The 21494-nt window shown below is 47.0% G+C and overlaps 1 protein-coding gene across 2 annotated transcripts in view; it reads left to right on the top strand.

The window, feature by feature from the left end:
- The window catches only part of LOC122240267 (voltage-dependent L-type calcium channel subunit alpha-1C-like), a 181758-nt gene that overhangs the window by 48931 nt on the left and 111333 nt on the right, over positions 1-21494 (top strand). The window contains exons 2-4 of one of the 2 annotated variants that reach the window (XM_042991492.1): positions 8518-8839; positions 13558-13663; positions 14651-15033. In XM_042991492.1, coding sequence (XP_042847426.1) covers positions 8518-8839; positions 13558-13663; positions 14651-14674 — 452 coding nt within the window. In that variant the 3' untranslated portion in view covers positions 14675-15033. Of the gene's footprint in view, positions 1-8517; positions 8840-13557; positions 13664-14650; positions 15034-21494 lie in introns of those variants that run through there. The other variant, XM_042991491.1, reaches the window with a different exon arrangement.

The raw sequence follows: 21494 nt of genomic DNA, 5'->3' as shown, positions 1-21494 counted from the left end.
TTTCTGGTTTTCTAGCTGGTATCTGACCTCACTCAGGGCCAGATCTATTTTTTTCACTACAATGGCTACTTTGCATTGTACTCTGCATTTGCTACTCTGAAAAAGCTGAAATGGCTGACTTGATAAATTTGAATTGAACCTCAACTAGGTCCTGTAATTTAGGTTTGCCATCACCAGGTGGTGGTAGGCACCTTAGTTCAAATAGCAAGAGGTTGAGATTTCCCTCCTCTCCCTGCTTGGAAAAAAGTGGAAGAAATGTTTTATTACTATCACAATTTATTATCTTTGGTTGGAGAGTGTGGTTTAGGGTGTGTATCTATCAGTTGTTTTCTGCTGTTTTTCTTCGCCTGCTCTCTGATGTCAGTATGACCTTGAGTAATGCTAGGGAAATGGCTTTATGATTAATGTCCTCTAGCCAAGGTAATGTTGGCAGACCTCCTCTGTAGATGGAGGCTAGTTTGCTTCCATGGGAGTCGGTCCTAGAATTCCTTTTCCTGTCTTTCTCTCCTTTTGACTAGCTGCCCTCTGAAGAACCAAGAAAAGATTTAGTTTGCTGGATCACTAGAAGGTGTGGTAGCTTTACCACTCTTCCAGTTGTCTTGGGTTCCTGAAATGCTCCAGGTTCTTTGCCTTTTCCCTGGTCATTAGAGAGGAGTGGGATGTAGAATAGGCAAGTGATGCTTTTATTTAAGGCAGTGTCTGATTGAATTAGGCGAGGAGATGGCCACAGATGTCCTTGGGTGCCTGTCTTTGTTTTGGAGCAGGTTTGACTACTGTGATGGTGGGGCTATTCTGAGCATCCCCATCTCTCATGAGCTGTGTTTGTAGAAGGGTGAGGAAAGAGTGTAAGAGAATGCTATTGAAAATAGTGTGGAAATGGCTCAGGTGAGAGATACAGGTAGCAGCTGTGACACACTTAGAAGATCCTTTGGGTGCTCGGTCTGAGGAGATGTTTCCACTTCAGCTGGGATGTCCTGGGGCTCTCTTAGGACCTACCTAGGTTGGCAGGGGGGGGTGTGTGAATGTCAGTTTCCCCATATGCCCATTGGGATAATTAGTTTTTCATTCACTTGACAAGAGTGTTAGCCACTGAAGAATGACTTTTTGTTTTTGATGTTGTTTGTTGGGTCTCAGACTGTCTTAGGCTTTGAAAACATGTCTTTTTGCATAGGGTGATTATTTCCTGATCAGAAAATCCACCCACCTATCAGCATCTGAATCAGTTCTTGATTGCTTTTTAAAAAAGTTTCTTCACAAATTTTACTCTTTCCATTATGACTTCCTTTTAATATAGACCTGTGCTGTCCAATATGGTAGCCACTAGCCATGTGTGGCTATTTAAATGTAAACTAATTGAAATTAAATAAAATTTAAAGTATAGTTCTGTAGTTGCACTTGCTACATTTCAAGTGCTTAATAGTCAGCAATGACTGACGGCTACCATATTGAACATCTCAGAGTTAACAGAACATTTTCATCATTGTAGATGTTCTATTAGACAGCGAGACTGTAGACTGTATGTCTCAGTCAGGGGTCAGACCTACAACAGACACTGCTGTAGCCATTTTCAGAGGAAACATACTTAATACAGGAATTTAAGGGAATTTAATTGGAAGGGTTAGGAGAGCAGGCTGTAGGTCGGGCCTCTAGGAATGACTCCCAGGACGACACTGCAGAACTGGCTCACCAAAAGGACTGGGGCTCTGGTATAATTAGGAAGATGAGGAATCTGGAAACCATTGTGCCAAGAGCTGGCTCCAGGATCACACCACCTTATCCATGTTCCAGGTATCAAAAAACCATTGCCATAGCCTTGCCGGCCCTATAGCAGTGAAATAGATGCTTTCCCCAACAGACTTAGTTTCAGTTCACTTCTTGAGTTGGCCAAACCCCATAGTCACATCAGGAAGTCCAGCTACAGGAGATATTGGAAATTATAGTTGTTAGCTCTTTTGCCTCTACAGGACAGGAAGGCACAAGTACAGGGAGGTTGCAAGAGCCGCTGAGTTTAGTCAATCCACCAGTCTACCCCATCTGCTGAATGGGGCTGAGCCAGAGCTGACCCTTCTTTGCCTGAGCACCCCTGGGCTTAAGATGGACAGGTCATCGGGTATCTTCTAAGACCAGGGGACAGTATCTTCCCTTTTGAGTTTCCCAGCTATCTCTGTAATGTTCTAGCTAGAGAAGATTAATGGCCTCCTGCTTTCTAGTTATTTGGCCTTTAATGGGCAGAGAAAGCACGGTTTCTGTTTCAGGTTGGCTGCTACACTCTTAAAGAGAATGTTGGCGCCTGGTCACTACAGTGAGATGACAGACAGCAAGAGCTAAATGGGCTTCTGCGAAGATCTCGGGTGACACCCTGGCCTGAGAGAAAGCATTTCCTTTGCACAGTAGAGATTGCTAAACGAGAGGATGGTTAGGCCTTTAGGAGGAAATGCATTTCCAGTTCTCTCTCTGCCAAGTGTCAACTGCTACTTCTTGCTCTCCATAAATCAATCTGGGTTGTGGTTGTGTGTTTAGAGTCTGGTCATTAGTGGTGACCTCCTTGGTGCATGGATGAAGGTGCTCGGGCTAAGAAGGAGGTCATGCTGTCAAAGCACATCTGCAGCACTGTACTTTTTTCCACACACATGGCTAACTGGGAATCTCTTTATGGTGCCGGGGGTTTGGTCATCTTTGTTCAAAGGTGTATGGAGGCAGGGGGATGGGGAGTGCTACTTATTTACATTGGAGGATTGGGGTTGGGGGCTTTGAGAAGGAATTATTTAAGCCCAAACCTGAAGCGTGAGAAGGAATTACCAAGCCAAGAGCAGAGGGAATAATGTTCTAAGTATGTGCAAAGGTACTGTGGCATATAAGAAGCGAGTGTTTGTGAGGAGTGAAATGAGGCCAGTATGTCAGGACTGCATTGGACCAGGCTGAGAGGGGAATGAAATGAGAGAAGTGGCCAGGGCCAGCCTATGTGGGCTTCATAAGTCATGGCAAAGAGTCCAGATTTTGAAGAGATTTATGTAGAAGAATGACAGGAACCTGATTTATGATGTATATTTTTAAAAGGTCACTCTGGCTGCTGCATGGAACTTGGATTGGGGACAGGCAGGAAAGGAGAGAGAAATGTCAGGGGGCTACTGCAGCATTCTGGGCAAGAAATGGATGGAGGTCTGGACGAGGGGGGTGGCGTGGGAGATGGAAGTCATTGCTCACAAACTCTTCCTTCAGAAATCTCCCCTATAATCACATCCAAGAAGTTAAGTGGGAGAGCCTGAATAAGCCCATGCTTTAGGGCGTAGGTGGGTTGATTCCAGCAATTTCTAATGCTTACCTGTTATCTGCCTTCATCTGTATCATGACCTCATCATAGTGTAGTTGTTAGCAAATAGATATTAAGCATCTTTTGCAGTAAGGCCTGGGATCAGGTGCTTGGATGGAGATTGATTAAAGGAAAAAAAAAATCAACTTTTTCATCGCTGAGCACCTTCCAGGTCCCCAGCTCCATGCCTCACTCATGGGGGTACCAAGGAAGCATAAGCCACTGCCTCCTGACTTTTTTTTATCTTTACTTGAACCTTGCAGAGCAGAATGACATATGGCTGACCAGTCTGTGCAGGGGTCTTGCCCTGGTTCTAGTCCCTTGGAGAAGCAGCAGCTCTGTGTGCAGAGGAGGGAGCTACTGTCTGAAGTCAGGGGATCTGGGCCATTTGACAAATGGGAATCATTTTCTTATATGTGAGGGGCAGGTGGCTGTTGTGGGCACCCACCTGTTTGTATGTGGCCTGATCTGCTCTTGGGCTCATTCAGGGATGAGCACATCAGTACAAATAGTTTAGTAAGGCAGGAGCCAGAGCAGACTTAAACGGTGGCATCTTTTCAGCTGGCAGCCAGGAGACAGAGCTTTGAATCAGCTTTATAATTTGAAAATTGGTCTCTTTGCATTCGGTGGTTATTTTGTGCTAACAAAAGCCATCAGGGACACAATGCTGCTTGCCCTTCCTCCATGGCACTGCTCTGGGTTCAAAAATGTGGAGCCTAAGATGGTGATTTTCCATTCCTGGTATTCTTGGATAGTTGTGCCCCGTTATTGAGTGGGACCTGGAGATGCTAATAGAGCCTTGGGCCTGGGGAGGGAATCATCCCAGTGGATGGGGGAAAATTGCTTAGAGGAGAGGAGGCTAGGCTGGACCTTGGAGCACAGCCCTTGTGGAGACTAGCCTTGTGGGGCCTTACCTGTCTCACCTGTGCGTGGCTCTGTGTTTACTGTGGCAGTGCCTTAGTCATGTCACATGGCTGTAACAATGCTCAGAGCTTCCAGGACCAAAATAATGAAGGCTGGTTTTTTGTTGTTGTTGTTGTTGTTGTTTTGTTCTTTGGCTAGGGAGAGGTTGACATTCCATTTTTCCCTATGGACTTATTTGTATGTGCTTTCTCCAGATGGTGTGCTCCAGAGAGGTCCTTGTGCTCTGGGAATATAAATAAGGTCACCCATGGTGCAGGGTGGCTCAGAAGTCAGCTTGCCAAGACATGGCTTTCAAAACCATGTATTGGCTCTGTGGAGCCACAGTCATCTTGCTCTCAATGTCAACAGCTCAGGGTGCATAGGACGTAACCCTCCCCCCCCCCCCCCCCCCCCGCCCAACCCCACAGCCTTTCTGAGGCAATGGATGTGTTCTCATGCTGGTGCTTCCTGCCTTCTTCCCAGGATTGCTTGGCTTTTCGAACTGGCAAGTGGTAGGAGAGAGGAGGATTAAGACAGTGCTTAGGAGACAGTATGAAGATTAGAGTTTGAAGACAGTGATCTTCGGGAAGGTGTGAGGTGCTGAGGGCTTGTGAGAAGAGAATTGGAGTCTGGAGAGGCTGACAGTGGTGGAGACATGGCTGCTTTTATGCATGTGAGGGAGAAGTTAGTCGAGGAACTAAAATAGAGTCCATTAAGTGTTGTCAATGCCAAGCAGAGAGTCTAGTAAGGAAAAATTATATACCACAGATGGAATGGATAACATTAGAATTCCAACCCTGGTGGACCCAGTAAGAAATGAAATCAGGCCACTGTTTACTGGTCATTCCAACACAGTTGATAGAAAAAGGGACACCTTCCCCTTGCATTCATCCCAGAGGCACCCCAAGGGTTACTGAAGGGGCTAATCACATAGTGGAATCCTTCCTGTGAAGATCATACCAAACATAAAGGATGTTCTTAGGTCAGAAATGCAGCCCCTTCGGGTCCTCTGGGTGGCTCAGTTGGTTGAGTGCCCGACTCTTGATTTTGGCTCAGGTCATGATCTCATGGTTCGTGCATTTGACCTCGCATCGGGCTCCGTGCTGACAGTGTGGAGCCTGCTTGGGATTCTGTCTTCCTCTCTCTCTCTGCCCCTCCCCTGCTCACTCTCTATTTCTCTTTTCAAAATAAACAAACTGGTTAACTAACATTAAAAACAAACAAAAAAGAAATGCAGCCCCTTCACCATCAAGGCCCACAAACCCAGTAGGAGATGTGTGCTCTGCTCGTGGCCATGGTGGTGGGCACACACGTGTATATGCCTGTGGGGTACATGTGTGAATTCTGAGGAGGCGGAGTATAGTCTAGCAGTTAACTATGAGTGCTGTGCATGCTGCTGAAATCTCTCATTGTCTCACTTTGTGACCTTTAATGAGTCACACGCTCCTTTGTTTTCTTATGTGTTAAATGGAGATACGAATGCTTCCAGCTCTCATGCTTCAGGTGCCCTTATTAATTCAAATCCTCTCTTCTAGTTTTTTCCTCTGGGGAATTATAAGAAAGTGAAGGCCCAGCCTTATTGGGGGCCTTCCTTGCTTTATGCCTATGATCCACACAGTGAGTGTGGGGAGGGCAATGGCAAGGTACGTGAGAGAGAAGACTTCTCATAGGAAGTATTGGGTTCTCCATGATCCTGACATTCCAGTTAAAATACTTTACCCCTGGGGGTGCAGCAGCTGCCCAGAGCAGCTGGAGCAGAGGAAAAGAGGAAGGTGAACGGAATATATGGGGAGGCAGGAGTCAGTGTCATGTTGAGAATATAGCCATGAATTGAGTATAGCAAAGAGGCAATTTTCCAGGCCCTGGGGACTGGGGGTGGGGCTCTAATGCTACAGCGACCAGATGGCAATAGTGCAGGAGACAACTGTCGGGACAAGAAGACTGTAGACCAGCTGGTACTAAAGAAGAACTGATGTGCTCATCTTGGTATCATAACAGGGGTGGTAAATTCGTGGCATCTGTGATACCATTTCCTACCCTTTGTGCCCATGGCAGACATCACTAATCTATCACAATATATTTTTCTTTGTAGTCAGAGAAGACTCTGAATCCTTTAGGTACAACCTTTTGGGCAGTCAAGTCAATCAGTTGGCATAAGAGTGAAAACTTATTTACTGTCTGTCACTGGTGTGATGATGGAAAGGACATAGATTTTGGAATTTAGCAGAAATGACAGTCCAGACAGGTACAAGCTTTGTTGTATTGAGCAGGCATATTGGTCAGGTCTTTTTTGGTTGCAAAGGATAGAAACTCAATTTGAGTTAGCCCTGAGTTACTTAAGTAATATATAACCCAAAGGCTCAGGGTAAGGCTAATGTCAGACATGGCTAGATGCAGGAGACCGATGAGGTTGCTAGAGTCTGTCTCTAGGACAGAATATGTCTGCATTCTGTCTGGCTAAAATGGGTCATTGCTTATCCCCTGTGGGGAGACAGGGCTGGTGGTGGTGGTGATAGGGTCTAGATAGCAGGTCACAGTGGGAACAAAAGTTATATTGAGGGTCAAACACAGAAGGCTCAATCCAAGATAAGAGTAGGGAGAGGTGCTAAGTGTTCATCTGAATACTAGTGAGTTGTGGCGAGGAGAGGGAAGGGGCTCCACAAGGCAGTTTGTTTTGGGCCCAGCAGTTTCCCTGGAAGAGCCTTGTGTATACTGAACAGAGAAGAGGGTCATTGTGAGGAGGTTTGGAGGTGACATGCATATGCAACTGCTTTGCTTGCTCCAGCTACAGTCGCTGATGGCAACTGATGTGGCATCCAGATGCCAGGCTCACTGCCCCACACTGCCACCCCATTCTCTGCTGCTACTCTTGATACTGTGGCACCCAACCAGGTGACAAGTCTCCAGGTCACGCATCTGTCCTGGGGCATTCAGGTCTGGGCCCAGGCTGAGCTGATCCTGGGTGAACCTTGTAGGATTCTAGGGTGAGGAATCCAGCTGATCAGACTGCAGAGTGCCCAGAAAGTAAGCATTGTGTCTTGGGGGCAGTCTCGAAGGCTCTAGGTGCCTTTAAACCAGAGAAGTGCAGATGCCTGTGTTCTGGATTTCACTGATTTCTACCCACGTTTCCTTCCTGACAGTGTCCCTCTACCCCACCCTGTCAATCCTTGTCATACAGAGCTCCGTTTCCCAGATATCAAATGCTATATAATGAATCACCCCAAAACAAAGTGGCTGATAGCAGCAAACACCTTGCTGTCTCCCACAGTTTCTGTGGGTCAGGAATTTCTTGGGTCTCTCATGGGATTGCAGTCAGATGGTGACTGGAGCATCTGGGGGCTGGCTGGGAGTCTCTCTCTTTGCATGTGGTCTCTCCATGTAAACTAGTTTGGGCTTCCTTACCACATGGAAGCCACAGGGCTTACACTGCATATTTTGGACCTAGTTTTAGAAGTGATGTACTGTCATTCTGCTGTACTTTATTGGTCAAAACAGTCACCCGAGACAAATCCTATTTCAGAAGGAAAGGACATAGGTCCTCTTTCTTAATGGGAGGGATGTCAAAGATTTGCTGACATAATTTAAAACCACTACAGGCCCCTACCCCCTCGTATCCAACCAACACTCATTGCCTAGATAGGTTTAAGTTACCAGGATATAATCTTACTTTGGTCCAGTGCCTTTCTTTTATTATACTATTTTTATTTTTGGAAATTGGGTAGAGACCTGAGTGAATTACACTCTTCAGTTCATTGTACGTTTGCCATCATTGCTTCATGCAATGACTCTCATTCATTCACTCATCCATCCATTCTTCCTTTGTATCCTCATATCCTACTTTCCTTTTTTACTCTTAACTTTCCTTAAACAAGCATTCTGTTATATTTATGAATATCCTTTATTTGCATGTGTTCTTATAAATATGTGTTTTAATAGACATATCTTGCACATGTACTGTTTTCTGTGTCCTCCTTTTCTCCCTTGCCCGGTGCTCCTGGGTGCATACACATATCATACATGCATGCTGTAATGCATACATCTTATGTTTTGTCGCCTAAAATGAATCAGTGAAACTAGAGAGGAGGAGTGACATGTCCAGGGTCACACAGATGAATTGCAACCAGAATAGTTTTCCTGACTCTTTTTTTCTCAGCATCACACATTAATGTTTTCATGCGTCATCTCCCAGTTTCTTGCAATCATTTGAAATAAGATTTTTTAAAAAATCGCAAGTCTGAGTTCCTTTTCCTAGCTCTCCTGTTTTCTCCCTAGTAACTGCCATCCTCTGTCCTCTCCTCCTGCAGGTTCCAACTATGGGAGCCCGCGCGCAGCTCACGCCAACATGAATGCCAATGCGGCTGCGGGGCTCGCCCCCGAGCACATCCCAACGCCCGGGGCAGCCTTGTCCTGGCAGGCAGCCATCGACGCAGCCCGGCAGGCTAAGCTGATGGGCAGCGCTGGCAATGCAACCATCTCCACCATCAGCTCCACACAGCGGAAGCGGCAGCAATATGGGAAACCCAAGAAGCAGGGCAGCACGACCGCCACACGCCCGCCCCGCGCCCTGCTCTGCCTGACTCTGAAGAACCCCATCAGGAGGGCGTGCATCAGCATCGTCGAATGGAAATATCCTTTGTGCTCTGGGTTGGGCAGGGGGCCCCTGGGAGCCCTGGCGGGGCGAGCCCCACAAATGCCACCAGGTAGTGAGCTGTGTTGGCTGAGCTGAGCCTACAAAGTGGCTCTTAGACCTACTGCTTCTTCATCACTGGGGTGCTGTTTGAATGCAGAATTTTAGGCCCTGCCCTAGACTTGATGAATCAGGATGTCTGGGGACAGGGCCCAGGAATCTGCTGGAATAACAAGCAGGGTATCTTTTTCATATATTTTTTCATACGATAAGCAACATTTGAGAAAATGATCCTAAGAGGTTATGAAATATCATCTCACCCAGCTGAGCCTTTCCAGGTGTGTTGGGTTAATAGTGGTTACATGCTGCTACTCCATAGCCTTCTTTACCTCCCTTGTTATGGCACTGGCGTAGTTTGATGACCTCCCCTCTCTCTAGTGTGAAAGAGCCCAAGAGGTGCAAGACGGTAGTGGTCAGTGACCCTGGTTCTTGGTTCAAGGCCTAGGAACAGTGGTTCTCAAACTTGGCTGCACATTAGCATCACCTGGAATATTGTAACAAAATACAGGTGCCTGAGCCCCACTCAGGCATAATTCTAAAACTCTCCACATCATTCTGATGTGTAGCCAAAGTGGAGAATGCTGGCCTGGAGGTTTCAACACAGATCCACTTTGTATGTATAGAGCCCAGTGAGTGGGTCCTTCAGAGAAAATGACTTTGAAGGGCCAGACTCTGACTGTGGAATTATAGGCCCCTTAATGTCCTGGGAATTGTGGGTTGGTGGAGATTGATAGGAGCTTCAAGATCAGTAGGGCCACCTCTGACTTTCCCCAGTGATGACATTGAACTCCATATGGTCATATGGTCAGTGACAGACAGGACTAGACCTCTGGCACTTAGTTTTGGGCATTTCCATAATAAGAGTTCATGCAGGCAGGGCTACCATGTCTTCTGGGGCTCAGGATGGGAGTGTTTGGTGTTATTCATGACTTTCCATAGAAGGATTTAAAAGTCTTGGGTAGTGGTTGAAAGGCAAAAGAAGATGGCTCCGGAGAGAAGATCTTCTGTTTAGCAATAAATGTCAGTTCTATAAATGTTTGAGCCCCTCCACTCAAAAATAACTTTATGAGAATGCAGTGCAAGCTGGCCGTCTGTCCTGAGTGGCCAAGCATGCTTCCAGTTCCCAGATGACTGGGTGAGAGGCTCGGCTCTGCACAACCTCCTTATGCTGCTGTCATAACTGCTCAATCAGAACCACAGAGTGGGAAAGGTGGGGGCCGTGCGGGTCAGGCTCCCCCAAAGGGGAGGGCACTGAGGCCTGGAGAAGCTGAAGAACTTGGTCAGATCACATAGCCTGCAATGGACAGAGCTGGGTTTCAAATTGAGGTTCCCCAAGTCCCAGATCCATACATTTCCCATTCCCCATGCACCCATAGTATAGAGGATAGGTACCAGGGTAGATGTTCAGGGGAACACCATCCAGCCCACTGGGACACAGTGGCACCTGGATCTGGAGCCTGAACCACTCCCATCATGGCCATGCCTCCTGTGTTCTTGAGTGGTCATGGGTCCACTTTTCTCATCTTTAATAGGGAATAACCAGAGAATTAACAAGGGCTGCAGAGTCTGTGCATGTGGAAGCATTTTCAGAAAAGCTATGTCAGGGGATGTATTCAGTGAGTACTAGTTAACTTCAAGTCTGTTCTTCCCCTCCTGGGATGGACAGCTCCCTGACAAGGAGCACTGAGCGCAGAATGAAGTGCCAGGTGCCATAGTAGCCTGGGAGGAAGGGAAGAGGGGAGATAGCAGTACACAGGGCATGACGGGGAAGTGTGGGAGAATGGAGGCTTTGTAATGAAAATGTCTGATGTGTTGTCCATGGAAACTGGTCAGAAAGCCCCACGAGGCCTGAGTCTGGGATTCATGAAAAGACCCTTGACTGGGTCAGCAGCAGTGTTAACAAGGCAGTTACCTGGTGTGCCACCTGTGGACCCAGCCACCTCACTGCACCCCCACGCTGGGCAGAGGGTGCTGCAGCCACACCACCTGGGTGACTGTGCCCTCCTCGCTGCAGGAAAGGAAGTGGGCCCAGCCTCAGCAGTGCTAGTTGGGTAGCATTCTTAGATTGCCTTGGAAGGGTAACTGGACAGGTAAAGAGATGGTCTGGTGTATTAGCTAGTCAGTGTTCCTTGAAAGAGTGGAATCTGATGCTGTCATTAAGAAGGGAAGACAGTTTTAAAACGGGTCTGGCTGCCACAGGGTGATATAGTATGCCTCCAGGTCTCAACCTGGGTTCTCCTCCACTCTGCAGCTGATGGCTTTTCTTATCTGCCTGATTGGTTTCTTTACACATTATCTTCTCTAGAAGTAGCAGGGACTTTTAGCATAAGATGATGGATGGATAGCCTGGATTGGCAGAGGATGTAGAACTGATAGTGTAAGAGACACCCCAAGCTTAGCCATCACCCACTTTGGTGGAAGGAACAAGTTGACATTTGAGGATTGGATGCATGAGGTCTGGCTCAGCTGAACTGATGTGCTATCACCCTGGTGGGAGGAGCACAAGGGACCAGATGATGGGAATGAAACTGAGCAGCCCCTAGGTCGAATGCATGAGGTCTGGCTCAGCTGAACTGATGTGCTATCACCCTGGTGGGAGGAGCACAAGGGACCAGATGATGGGAATGAAACTGAGCAGCCCCTAGGTCGAATGCCACTTTCCTAAGCAGATGGGGAAAGGGCTAGAAGGGAAGAGGTTTTGTGATAGGAGGAATAAAGTGCTAACTCCCTAAAAATGCTTTAGGGTAACTTTAGGATATATCAGCATAGAGTAGTCCTTACAAACTCAGACTTTGGAACCAGACTTCCTATGTTTGAATCCCATTCTGCCACAGGCTATGTGATGTTGGGCAAGTTAACATCTCACCTTTCTGTGCCCCACTGTCCACATTTGGAAATAGGGATGACAATTTTATACTCAATCACTCAGGGTGTTTGTATGGAGCAGTTAGAAAAGAGCCTGGCACAGAGTACGCTCTCAGATGTTAGCTACTGTCCTTCCTGTTGCCATCACTGTCATCATTGGCATCACCACTGTTATCACTAGTTCCTTGGCCAACTCAAGGGGCAGCACATATTGGAAAAGATAGTCAGTAGGTCTGTTTCTGGACCTGGCTCTGCTATTTGTCAGCTTGGAATCTGGGAGAGGTTGTTTTACTTTCTGTACCTGTCAGTCTGGGAGGTTAGGCAGGTCTGCCGCCTACCATCTTGTGGATATCAAGGCACACGTAGAAAATGGCAGCCTTCATGAAGTATGCTGGGTAAATGGACCCTCAGCTATGCCCATAGGGCTGAGGGGGATCAATAACTAGCACAGCAGCTAAAGCCTTGACTAAGATGCTTTCCAGGCCCAGAATTGCCCTGTTAACACAGGTCAGAGGCCATTCAAGGTAGGAGAATGAACCCTGGACTCTGTAGTCAGGGAATCTGGGTTCTAGTCCTGACTGGGAAGTACCTGCTGTGAAGTCTTGAGAAAGTTTCTCAGGCCTTCTGGGCGTCAGAGGTTTGGACTAGATAATCTCTAAGGTCTTTCTCCGTGCTTTGATTTATTAACTTTGTGAGTACAGGTTTCCCTGGGAGAGGAAGTTGGTCCCTTCTTCCAGGATTCCCATCCTCTTTCCCTTCCTCTTCCTGTTAGGTCCCATGGGCAAGCCTGGAAACCTGGCAGTGTTATGGGGGTGGGGGGAGATGGGGCTGGAAGAGCATAAACTGGCCTTCCTCTGAAGTTTCCCCTTTCTGGCCTTCATTTGTGGGTGCAGGGTAGAAGGACCCTTATCATATTAGGTCATTTTTTTCTTGAGAATGTGTTCTTTCTGGAATTTTGATAAAGAAATCTGGTACAAGAACTTCACCGAGTGCACTGCCATTGGTGAGTGAACCAGCTTGTCCCTCTAGATCCCAGCACGCGCCAACAGAAAAGTCATGAAGATCTAGATGTCAGCCTTGCCCACTGAAGGCAAGGCCTCCACAGACTAAAGAGCGGTAAGGTATTCCATGTGGAGCTGTGTCTTGGAGCAAAGATGGCTGTCCTGCCCTAAATGCACAGGATACATGCTGCTGTGCTCTTGAGGGTCCAGAGCCCCCAGCCATCTTCAGGTTCTGTGGAAGGTGTCAGAAGATAAAGTAGAAAGGGGAAAAAACCCTCTAAACTTCAGATTAAAAGATCTGAATCTCCAAATTTCAATGAAAAATCTTGAAGTCAAGTCTGCCTTAAATCTACTATGTCACCTCTCCCAACCATAGCTTGAGTCCCTGGGTGGCAGCGTGGAAGCCACGGGAAAAGAGGTGTCTAGGGGACAGCCTGTCCCAACTGGAGCAGGCACTGCTCTGTAAAAGCACCCCTGAGCACACATGAGGGAAAAATGAAGTCCAGTGCAATCTAAATAAATAAAAGAAGAAGAAAAAAGTTTTTAGAAATGTGTGTTTACTCTGGCACGCGACTGGCCTCCACTGCTTTTGACATATTAGGAAAAATTTTGGCGGGGACCCATTAGAAGCACTTTAAAAGGCATATGTTTCTTCTCAGAATACAAGGGGCTTGGAATGTATTGTTCAAACAAAATTCTTATGAATCTTTGATTCATTTTAAAATATATATGTGTATGTTTGTTTCACTTATGCCTTCTGTGGCCTTGACTTCCTTAACTCCCTTCCTCAGACCATTTGAAATAATTATTTTACTGACTATTTTTGCCAATTGTGTGGCCTTAGCGATCTATATTCCCTTTCCAGAAGACGACTCCAATGCCACCAATTCCAACCTGGTAAGTCCACCATCCCAAGTCTCTGCTTTTCTCCCTCGGTGCAGGACTGAGCTTGGATCACATGGATTCAAGGTGGAATGTGGGGAGAAGTGACATGTGTGTTTGACATGCGCAAAAGTGCTGCCACGCTCAGATCTCAAGTGCTATTGCTGTCTATTCAAATCAGCACCTGTCTTATCACAGCCTGTTTTCAGAAAAAATATTCCAATTAGGTGGTGGTGAGATGTGTGCTGTGTGTGTGTGTGTGTGTGTGTGTGTGTGTGTGTGTGTGTGTGTGTGTGTGTGTGTGTGTGTTGAGGGCTACAAAATGTGCTGCATAAGTTGCACGTGCAGGTGTTTGCAGGCGCAAGCTTTCATCTTGGGTCATTTGTTACTTATTTTAAGCGACTGTGTCCCATTGGTAGGGTTTGCTCAGGTGATCTGTAGTATCACTGCACGAGAAGTAATTTCTAGGAAGCTTTTAGGAAAGTTTCCTTTTGCAGCCAAGATGTATTATTTAGTTGAAAGGGTTTTATTTTCTTGGGAAAGGCGGCTTTCCATTTGGATTGTTGGGAGGCCAGTGCTGGCAATTTGGGGTTAGAATTTGTCCATGGAAAAAGCGCAGAGTGTGTTTACTTTTGGCTGAGCGTGAAGTCATTACAGAGGCCTTTGCTCTGTCTGGGCATGGGAGGAAAAGAGCTCTGGAATGCAGTTGGCAAAATCAGGGCACTCCAGGATGCCTCTGCTGCAGGCGGTAGGAAGATCCTGCCTCTCTCCCCCTCCCCCCGCAGAGACACCATAACTTTTCCTGTGATTCCCACCAAGTGCATCTTTTCCCCTCATCAGCACCTTCCTCTAATTAGCGAGATTGGGCTGTCTGATGAGATCGTTTTGAAAAGAAGCAGGAGGGTTACAGAATTCTCCTTTCTGTTGTTGCTGGCTGCTGATGGTATCATGGGTGTAATTCTTTTGCTTTTTAACCTTTGACATTTTCTTTGGCCCCTTCAGCAAATAGATCTGATGCACATTTGAAACTTCTCCCCTGTTTTCCCCAGTTCTGACGATTGGCCCCAGCTCCATATTGGGTAAGATGTTATGGTGTGAGCCGGGCTGCTGCGTCTTATGGCTTGGCTTGGGCTACGTGTTGGGGACAGGTTCCCTAGCTGGCCAGTGAGCTCCGAGTGATGACATGGCCAGAGTCAGCAGGCAGGCAGAGCATTAGCAGTCCATGCGGCCTTCTGAGGCGTGACCTTGTCTCTTAACAGGCAAGAAATCTTTACTGTGTCAGAATAAATACAAGCAGGAGTGTCTCCCAAACGGCCCTTGGAAAAGCTGGAGCATCTTCCATCAGTTATACTTGTCTCTGTGTCCACCTCCCTCCCCCCACCACAGCCCTCCCGAAACCCCTGCAGCATAGCACTTAATCTGCAACTTAAGAAAAAAAAAAGAATCTGTGTCTTATTCTGAAGCCAGTGAAGCTTTGGGTGTACTCTAGGCAAAAGCAGTGGGGAAAGTGGCTAGAGAGTTTGTGTTTATTTTATGCCCCAGCCCCTCCTGTGGAGCTCCCTGGGGGGATTAGCAGCACAGAGAGGGAAGCCTGGGCTGGCTGCATGGGAACAGAGGGGCTGGCAGGACAATGAGGGGAGGGGTTGTGTTGGACTTACCGTGGAGCTGGGGTGGAGGTCGCGGAGTGCAGAGACTGCTGGAGGGACAGTGGAGTTTTAAAATCACACCACAGTGATGGAGGTGTTCTAAAGTGGGATGGTAGTATGGTTGCACAGCTGTATAACTGCACTAAAAATCATTGAGTCATATATTTAACAATGGGTGATTTTTATGGTATGTAAATTATACCTCAATAAAGCTGTTTTTATAAAAAAGCATAATACCAGCATGGAAACCCAGGCCTTTCAATGCCTCCCAACATCAGCTGCTTGTTGCTCTTTTATACCTTGCAAATGAAGGGGAGGTTAGATAGGTGGAGGGAAAGGGGTGATGGGGACAGCCAGTGAAATTTGTCAGTGACATTACACTAGGAGTTTGGGCAGGGGGGTTGCAGAGCAAAGTGTGAAGGGTTGAAAAGGGGCTTCTACGTGCTAGATCAATTCCCACCTCTTTCAAGCCATGGCTTGGGCAGTGACTTACCAAATGAAGGAAGCATGATAGCATTTCCTTTATCCCAAATACAAACACACACAGATAGACACATAGATACACACACAAACACACAGAGACATGCACAGATAGACACAGACACGCACATGGACACAGACACACATACAGAGACATATACATACATAGACACACACGGACATACACACAGATGTATACACAGACACAGACATATGTGCAGGTATATTACACAGACATGTAGACACATACACAGACGTACACACACACAGACATACACACAGATGCACACAGTAGACATACACATAGACATATACCCACAGATACACACAAACACATACATGCACATATACATACACAGACACATAAACACATAGACACACACACATGCACACACTTCTCTAATTCGGCTCCATTCCTGAACTTATATATATGTATGTGTATGTGTGTGTGTGTGTGTGTGTATATATATAATTTTTTAATTTTAATTTTTTTTTAGCAAGAGCCTGCATTTGCCACTTCTGCCAGTTTGCTTTTGCTCTTTCTTCAGCTCCATGCTCTCTGTCTCCCATCTCTATCTCTGGAAAGTAAAAGATATGGATCTCAGTTGGCAAACTCAGGAGGGAAAGAAATGCAATTTGTTTTTGCTTTCCTATAACTGAACATCCTGTCTGATTTGTGACTCCATTTGGCCTGTGGCATAAAGCTCATTCCTGTAAGTGCTCTCAGCCCCTTCCCTGTAGTTGTAGCTTAGGGCCACTGCATTATGGAGCCAAGGGGACACACTGCTCTTGTGTGGTCAGTCCACACCATTGAAGAGGCCTTGTCCCTCTTGGAAGGGCCTTGGTCTTTGATCCCTGCAGGCGGTGTGGTCCCTTATTCTCCAGCATGGGGTCTCTTGATCTGTAGCTCTGGATCTCTTGTGGCTGCGCTGGGGCTGCAGGATGGGGACACAGTGAAGATTTCAAGGCCTTTTCAAGGACACACCCCAGGGCCTCACTTATTTTTGTTTCCTTGCTGATACTTCCAGGTTTGCCATCTTGGGGTCTTTCTTTGGGGCAAGGTTGCCCAGCAGATGCCTCCTGTAGTCTTCTATATGGTTCTCAGTGCCCTGACCTATACTCTTTGAACTCTGAAGCCATGGTATGACTCCTGTTCCCTGCATTCCACTGTGTCATACCTTCCCTGGGAGAGTGCAGGCCATCAACTTAATGGGAGGAGTGCACGATGGCCAAGGGGTATTAGAAAACCCCTAAAATAAACAACCAAGCCAAACCCACACTGGCTTGTAGACCAGGCTATTATTCTGCTCCCTGGATATAATGCATATGAGTGTTGTGATTTGGGCCCTCTTCTTCCCCTTTCTCTCCACAGCATCTTATGTTGTGAGGTGCCCCTTTGCAAAACTGTTTTGTCCCTTGGCTTTGGGACATAGTTACTATCAAGTCCCCTCCTATGTCTTACTTTTTTTTTCCTGCTTCTAGCTTCTTGTCTTCTATGGGGACTTTTACCGGTCTGTGTTCTGGCCTCTCTTATTTCCTCTTTTTGTGCTCTCCCTTTGGTGAGCCCGGCTACTTCCACAATTTCATGTTCCCTGTCTAGCTGTTTTATGCTGTTCCTAGACTTATGTATCCAGCTCTCAGCTCTTTTCTAAAGCCCGGGCTAAGATTTCCTACATTAGAGAGGCCCATAGACCAGTGCAGTGATTCCTGAAACTGGCTTGATTATTACAAACACCTGGAGAGCTTAAACTGAAAGATTCCAGTGCTTTGGTAGATCTGATTCAGATTGGGTAGTTCTGGGGCATGGTCTGGGAATATGCATTTGGAAAATCCCTCATGGGCAGGATTGGGGAGCTAATGATCAGTCAGATTTGGGAGCTACTGGCTTTTTGGATGGAGTAAACTTTGAGTTGGCCTGATATGGGTTCATGTCTTGGCCTTACCACTTTGTATCTTAATCTGGATCTTAATGTGGAGTTGTTTATTTTAGTCTTTCTGAACCTCAGTTCCCTAGCCTGTAAAATGCAAGTAATGCTCCCTTGCAGGGTTGTGGGGAAGAATAAGGCCAACGGTGATCATGAAATGCCCAGTATGGTCTTGGCACACAGTGACATGTGCCAGGATGTCTTGCAGACACTTCAGACAAACAAGTCCAGATAGGATTTATCCTCGCTCTCATCACACAACCGGTCTCAAAAAAGAAAACAAAAGAAACCATGCAGGAATGTTGCTCCTGACCTTTGCTCTTAGCCTGGTCACTGGCTCTACGGACTGACCTTGGTGTCACACAGAGTCATCCTGAACACCTTATTCCCCTCACTGTGTTCATCTGAGCAGACTTCCAGAAATGGAGTTTCTATTGACAATATCTCCAATTTAGCTTCCTTTCTATTTTCGAAGTCATTTGTGTAAACTTCCTGTGACTTTGTTTCTTTGTCTGTAAAGTGGGAAGAGCATAATCACAGTATCTACCTTGTGAATTGCTGTGAGGATTAATGAGACAAGACGGCTAAGGTTCTTAGAAGAGTGCCATAGTGAGGGCTCTATGCTGGGCAGTGGTGGTGTTGTTACCCTCATGCCATTGTCAGCATTCCAGCCTGGGCCATTGTGGCCTTTTGCCTAGACTATTGCAATAGCCTTTTGCCTTGTATTCTACCTCCAGAACCTCCTTCTATGGGTCCATCTTATGCTCCTTCAGTCATTTGACAAACATCCATGCCCAGAGCCAGGCACAGTGTTTGGGATATTTCAAGACGCAGACAGGAAAGATAAACATGTACAGATGTTTGCAAATCGTGAAAGGTCTTTTAGGGGCTCAAAGTGTCAGGGAGGAAGCACTGATTTGTTTTGCTATTGGGAAGAGAAGAGGGAAGGCTTCACATGGGAGGACATATTTGAGTTGCCTCTCCCAATAAGAGGTGATTTCCAGGCCAAAAGAGGCAGTTTATGTGCTGCCAAAGCGAGCACCAAAAGAGGCATTTCAGGCTGATGTGTACACATGTGCAAAGGCCCTGTGGCTGTGCCCTTTATAACTAGCGTCTCAAGTGAATGAGAAGAGCCAGGAGGCGGGGGGGTGGGGGGCTTCCTGGCCCATGCCAGCAGTTGAACTTAACTGCAGGTGATGGGAAGATCCTGAAGATTTTAAGAGCAGCAGAGGACTGGGTCTGGGAGTCTTTTTGAGAAAGTGTGCTTTCTTTTTTTCTTTTTGAGAAAGTGTAAGGAAAATGGCTTGGATAGAGACTTCACTATTTGTAAAGAAAAAAACTGCAGAAGTCCAGATGATAGTGACAATAGGGGTAGAAAGGAGGGTGGTCGATTTAGGAAGTAAGCCTCCCCAGACTTGTGACCAATTGGATATTGTAGATGAAGCAGAGAGCAGAGTCCTGGGATGGTGATGTGCCTTTAGCCAGGAGGACTTCACATTGAAGGGGAAGGGACTGAGGGATGCAGTCTGAGCTTTGTTAAGTGAGAAGCTCATGGAACACGCACATGGAGATGTCCAACAGGCAGTAGATACTGGTTAGAGGCTCAGGAGGCAGTTGGGGCTGAAGAGGGAGGAGTGAGGGCATAGATGGTAGGAGAAGCCACAGGCCTCATTTGGAGCATTGCAGGCTGGACCCTGGACTCCCAGGCTGCAGCCATGAGGTGGACAGAGGGAGGGGAGCCCCAGAAGGTATGACAAAGATTTGGCCTGTGAGGTAGGAGGGAAACCAGAGAGAGTAGAGTTATAGAAGCAAAGGTCAGAAAGTTTACAAACATAGAAGAGAGACTGGTTGCTGGCTCAGGCTTGTCTTTCTGGCAGTCCAGGAATCCCAGGAGGACTGGCCTGCTTTGTGGGGGAAGCTGAGCTCAATGCCCAGCATAAGAGGAGAGGACATAGGCTGGCATCTGTAGTCTCCCCCAGGCCCTGAGATAGTAGGTGCATAATGACTGTTTATTGAGCTTCAGTGTCGTGCCAGAACATGGTCCCTCAATCACGTAGGTTCCCCTAAGATGAAGCTCGAGAATTCCCCCAGTACTTTCATGGTGTGGTCCTATATTTTAAATAAGGAGCTGCTATTTCAGAGTCCTGCTCTGAGAAAAGCAAAGGAGGGATGATGGCAACAGCAGTGGTTTTCGGACCTCGGTGGGTGAGGATCCTATGGAGAACTGGTTAGCATGCAGACTCCCAGGCCCTGTCCCAGAGACTCCCATTCCATGTCTGGAGTGGGCCCCAGAGTCTTGTCCACGGTCATCCCCCCTCCTCTGTGACCTGGTGTGGGGGACTGGGGACTGGCCTCTGAGCTTGTCATCATAGGGTGGACCCTCCTGAAGCTCACCCTCCTGACAGCCCTCTCTGGGACATGTTGGCTGCTGAGAGGTTTCCCACTCTGTTGGGTTCAAGAACAGACTGTTTAACGAAGCACGCTGGTGCTGTCACAGAATTAGCAGAGTCTTCCTTTCACACACCCTGGCAGACTCACATCTGCGCTTATGGTTTTCCCTTCCATACATCCTCCGTCATCCTCTCCTTTCTCCTGTCTCCTTAATATAATCCCCACTTATTTTTCTAGCACTTTGCTTTCTTCTCCTTCCGAGAGATGAAAAGTATTCCGGTATAGAATTTTTTTTGGCTCTTTCTCTCATTATTTAAAGAAAAGTCTGTTTTATGCTCCACCTAACATATACTTTTGCACCCAAATCCATCATCTTTGTTATCTTTTCCTCATGTTAGTAAAGGATAATGAAACCGAACTGGCCCATGACACGACATTTCTCTCTGTGTTATTCACAGTATTGTTACTGGCAATGCCACCTGCTATGCAGTACATCATTTATAATATAGCAGCTGTAAACCTGTTCCACCAATAGCCGTTACCCAGTAGGTGTATTGTAGGGTGTCTGTTGAATAACCTCAGCGAGTGGGGTGAACTCATTGTGTGTGGAAAACTCCCAGTTCTCTCAAACCCTGAAGTCCACAAAGATTTGGCTTGGGTTGAAATATTAAGAAAATATATTTGGCATTTGACCTTGTGCAAAGAACAGTGCTGTGTACTTTCTGGAGCAAGAGCCAGGCTCTCTGCGGAGGTGGAGAGGCCAGAAAAGGAGTTGTTTTGGGGCTGGGCTTGCCATCTCCATTGCAGACTAGAGTGAGCTCAGGGGGATGGGTTTGTGAGAGGTACTTGAGCCACATTAGGAAAAAGGTTGGAATGTCAGATTTCCTCACTTCCTGCTGTAAAGTTGGGACAATGATGAGAGTTGGCGTCATAGGCTGGCCGCGAGGGTTAAATGAGTTAATGTATGAGAAGTGCTTAGAACAATGCCTTGGCACAGCAAATGGGTGTTGTCCTTTAGAACTCAAAACCAGAGGCTGAAAGCCATCCCCTCCATCTGGTTCCTTGGGGTAAGTCAGGATCAGTGGCACTTCAGGCTAGCTTTTGTTTCAGAAGGGCGAGAGAGGACACCCAAAAGCCCTCGTTTCTAGCAACTCTAATCTGGCAAGATGGACGTGTGTCTGCACATGCCTCAGCCTCATCGTCTACTGCACAGGGAGGAAAGTGGAGATACATTCATGGTGAAAGACAAGCCCTGAAGGGAGAGCCCTGGGTGGCCTGTGGGGGACCCTATCCCCCACCCCCACAGGTGTCTTGTGCCTGGAACAACCCTGTGTCTGTCTTTTCCCAGTCATAGCTTCGGGAGCCGGGGTGTGCCTGGGCACTGTAGAGTGGAGGTTTCCACAA

Source organism: Panthera tigris, chromosome B4 (assembly GCF_018350195.1).
Source record: "Panthera tigris isolate Pti1 chromosome B4, P.tigris_Pti1_mat1.1, whole genome shotgun sequence".
Taxonomy (NCBI): domain Eukaryota; kingdom Metazoa; phylum Chordata; class Mammalia; order Carnivora; family Felidae; genus Panthera; species Panthera tigris.
The sequence above is the reverse complement of the archived record's forward strand: the minus strand, read 5'-3'. Positions and strand labels throughout refer to the sequence as shown.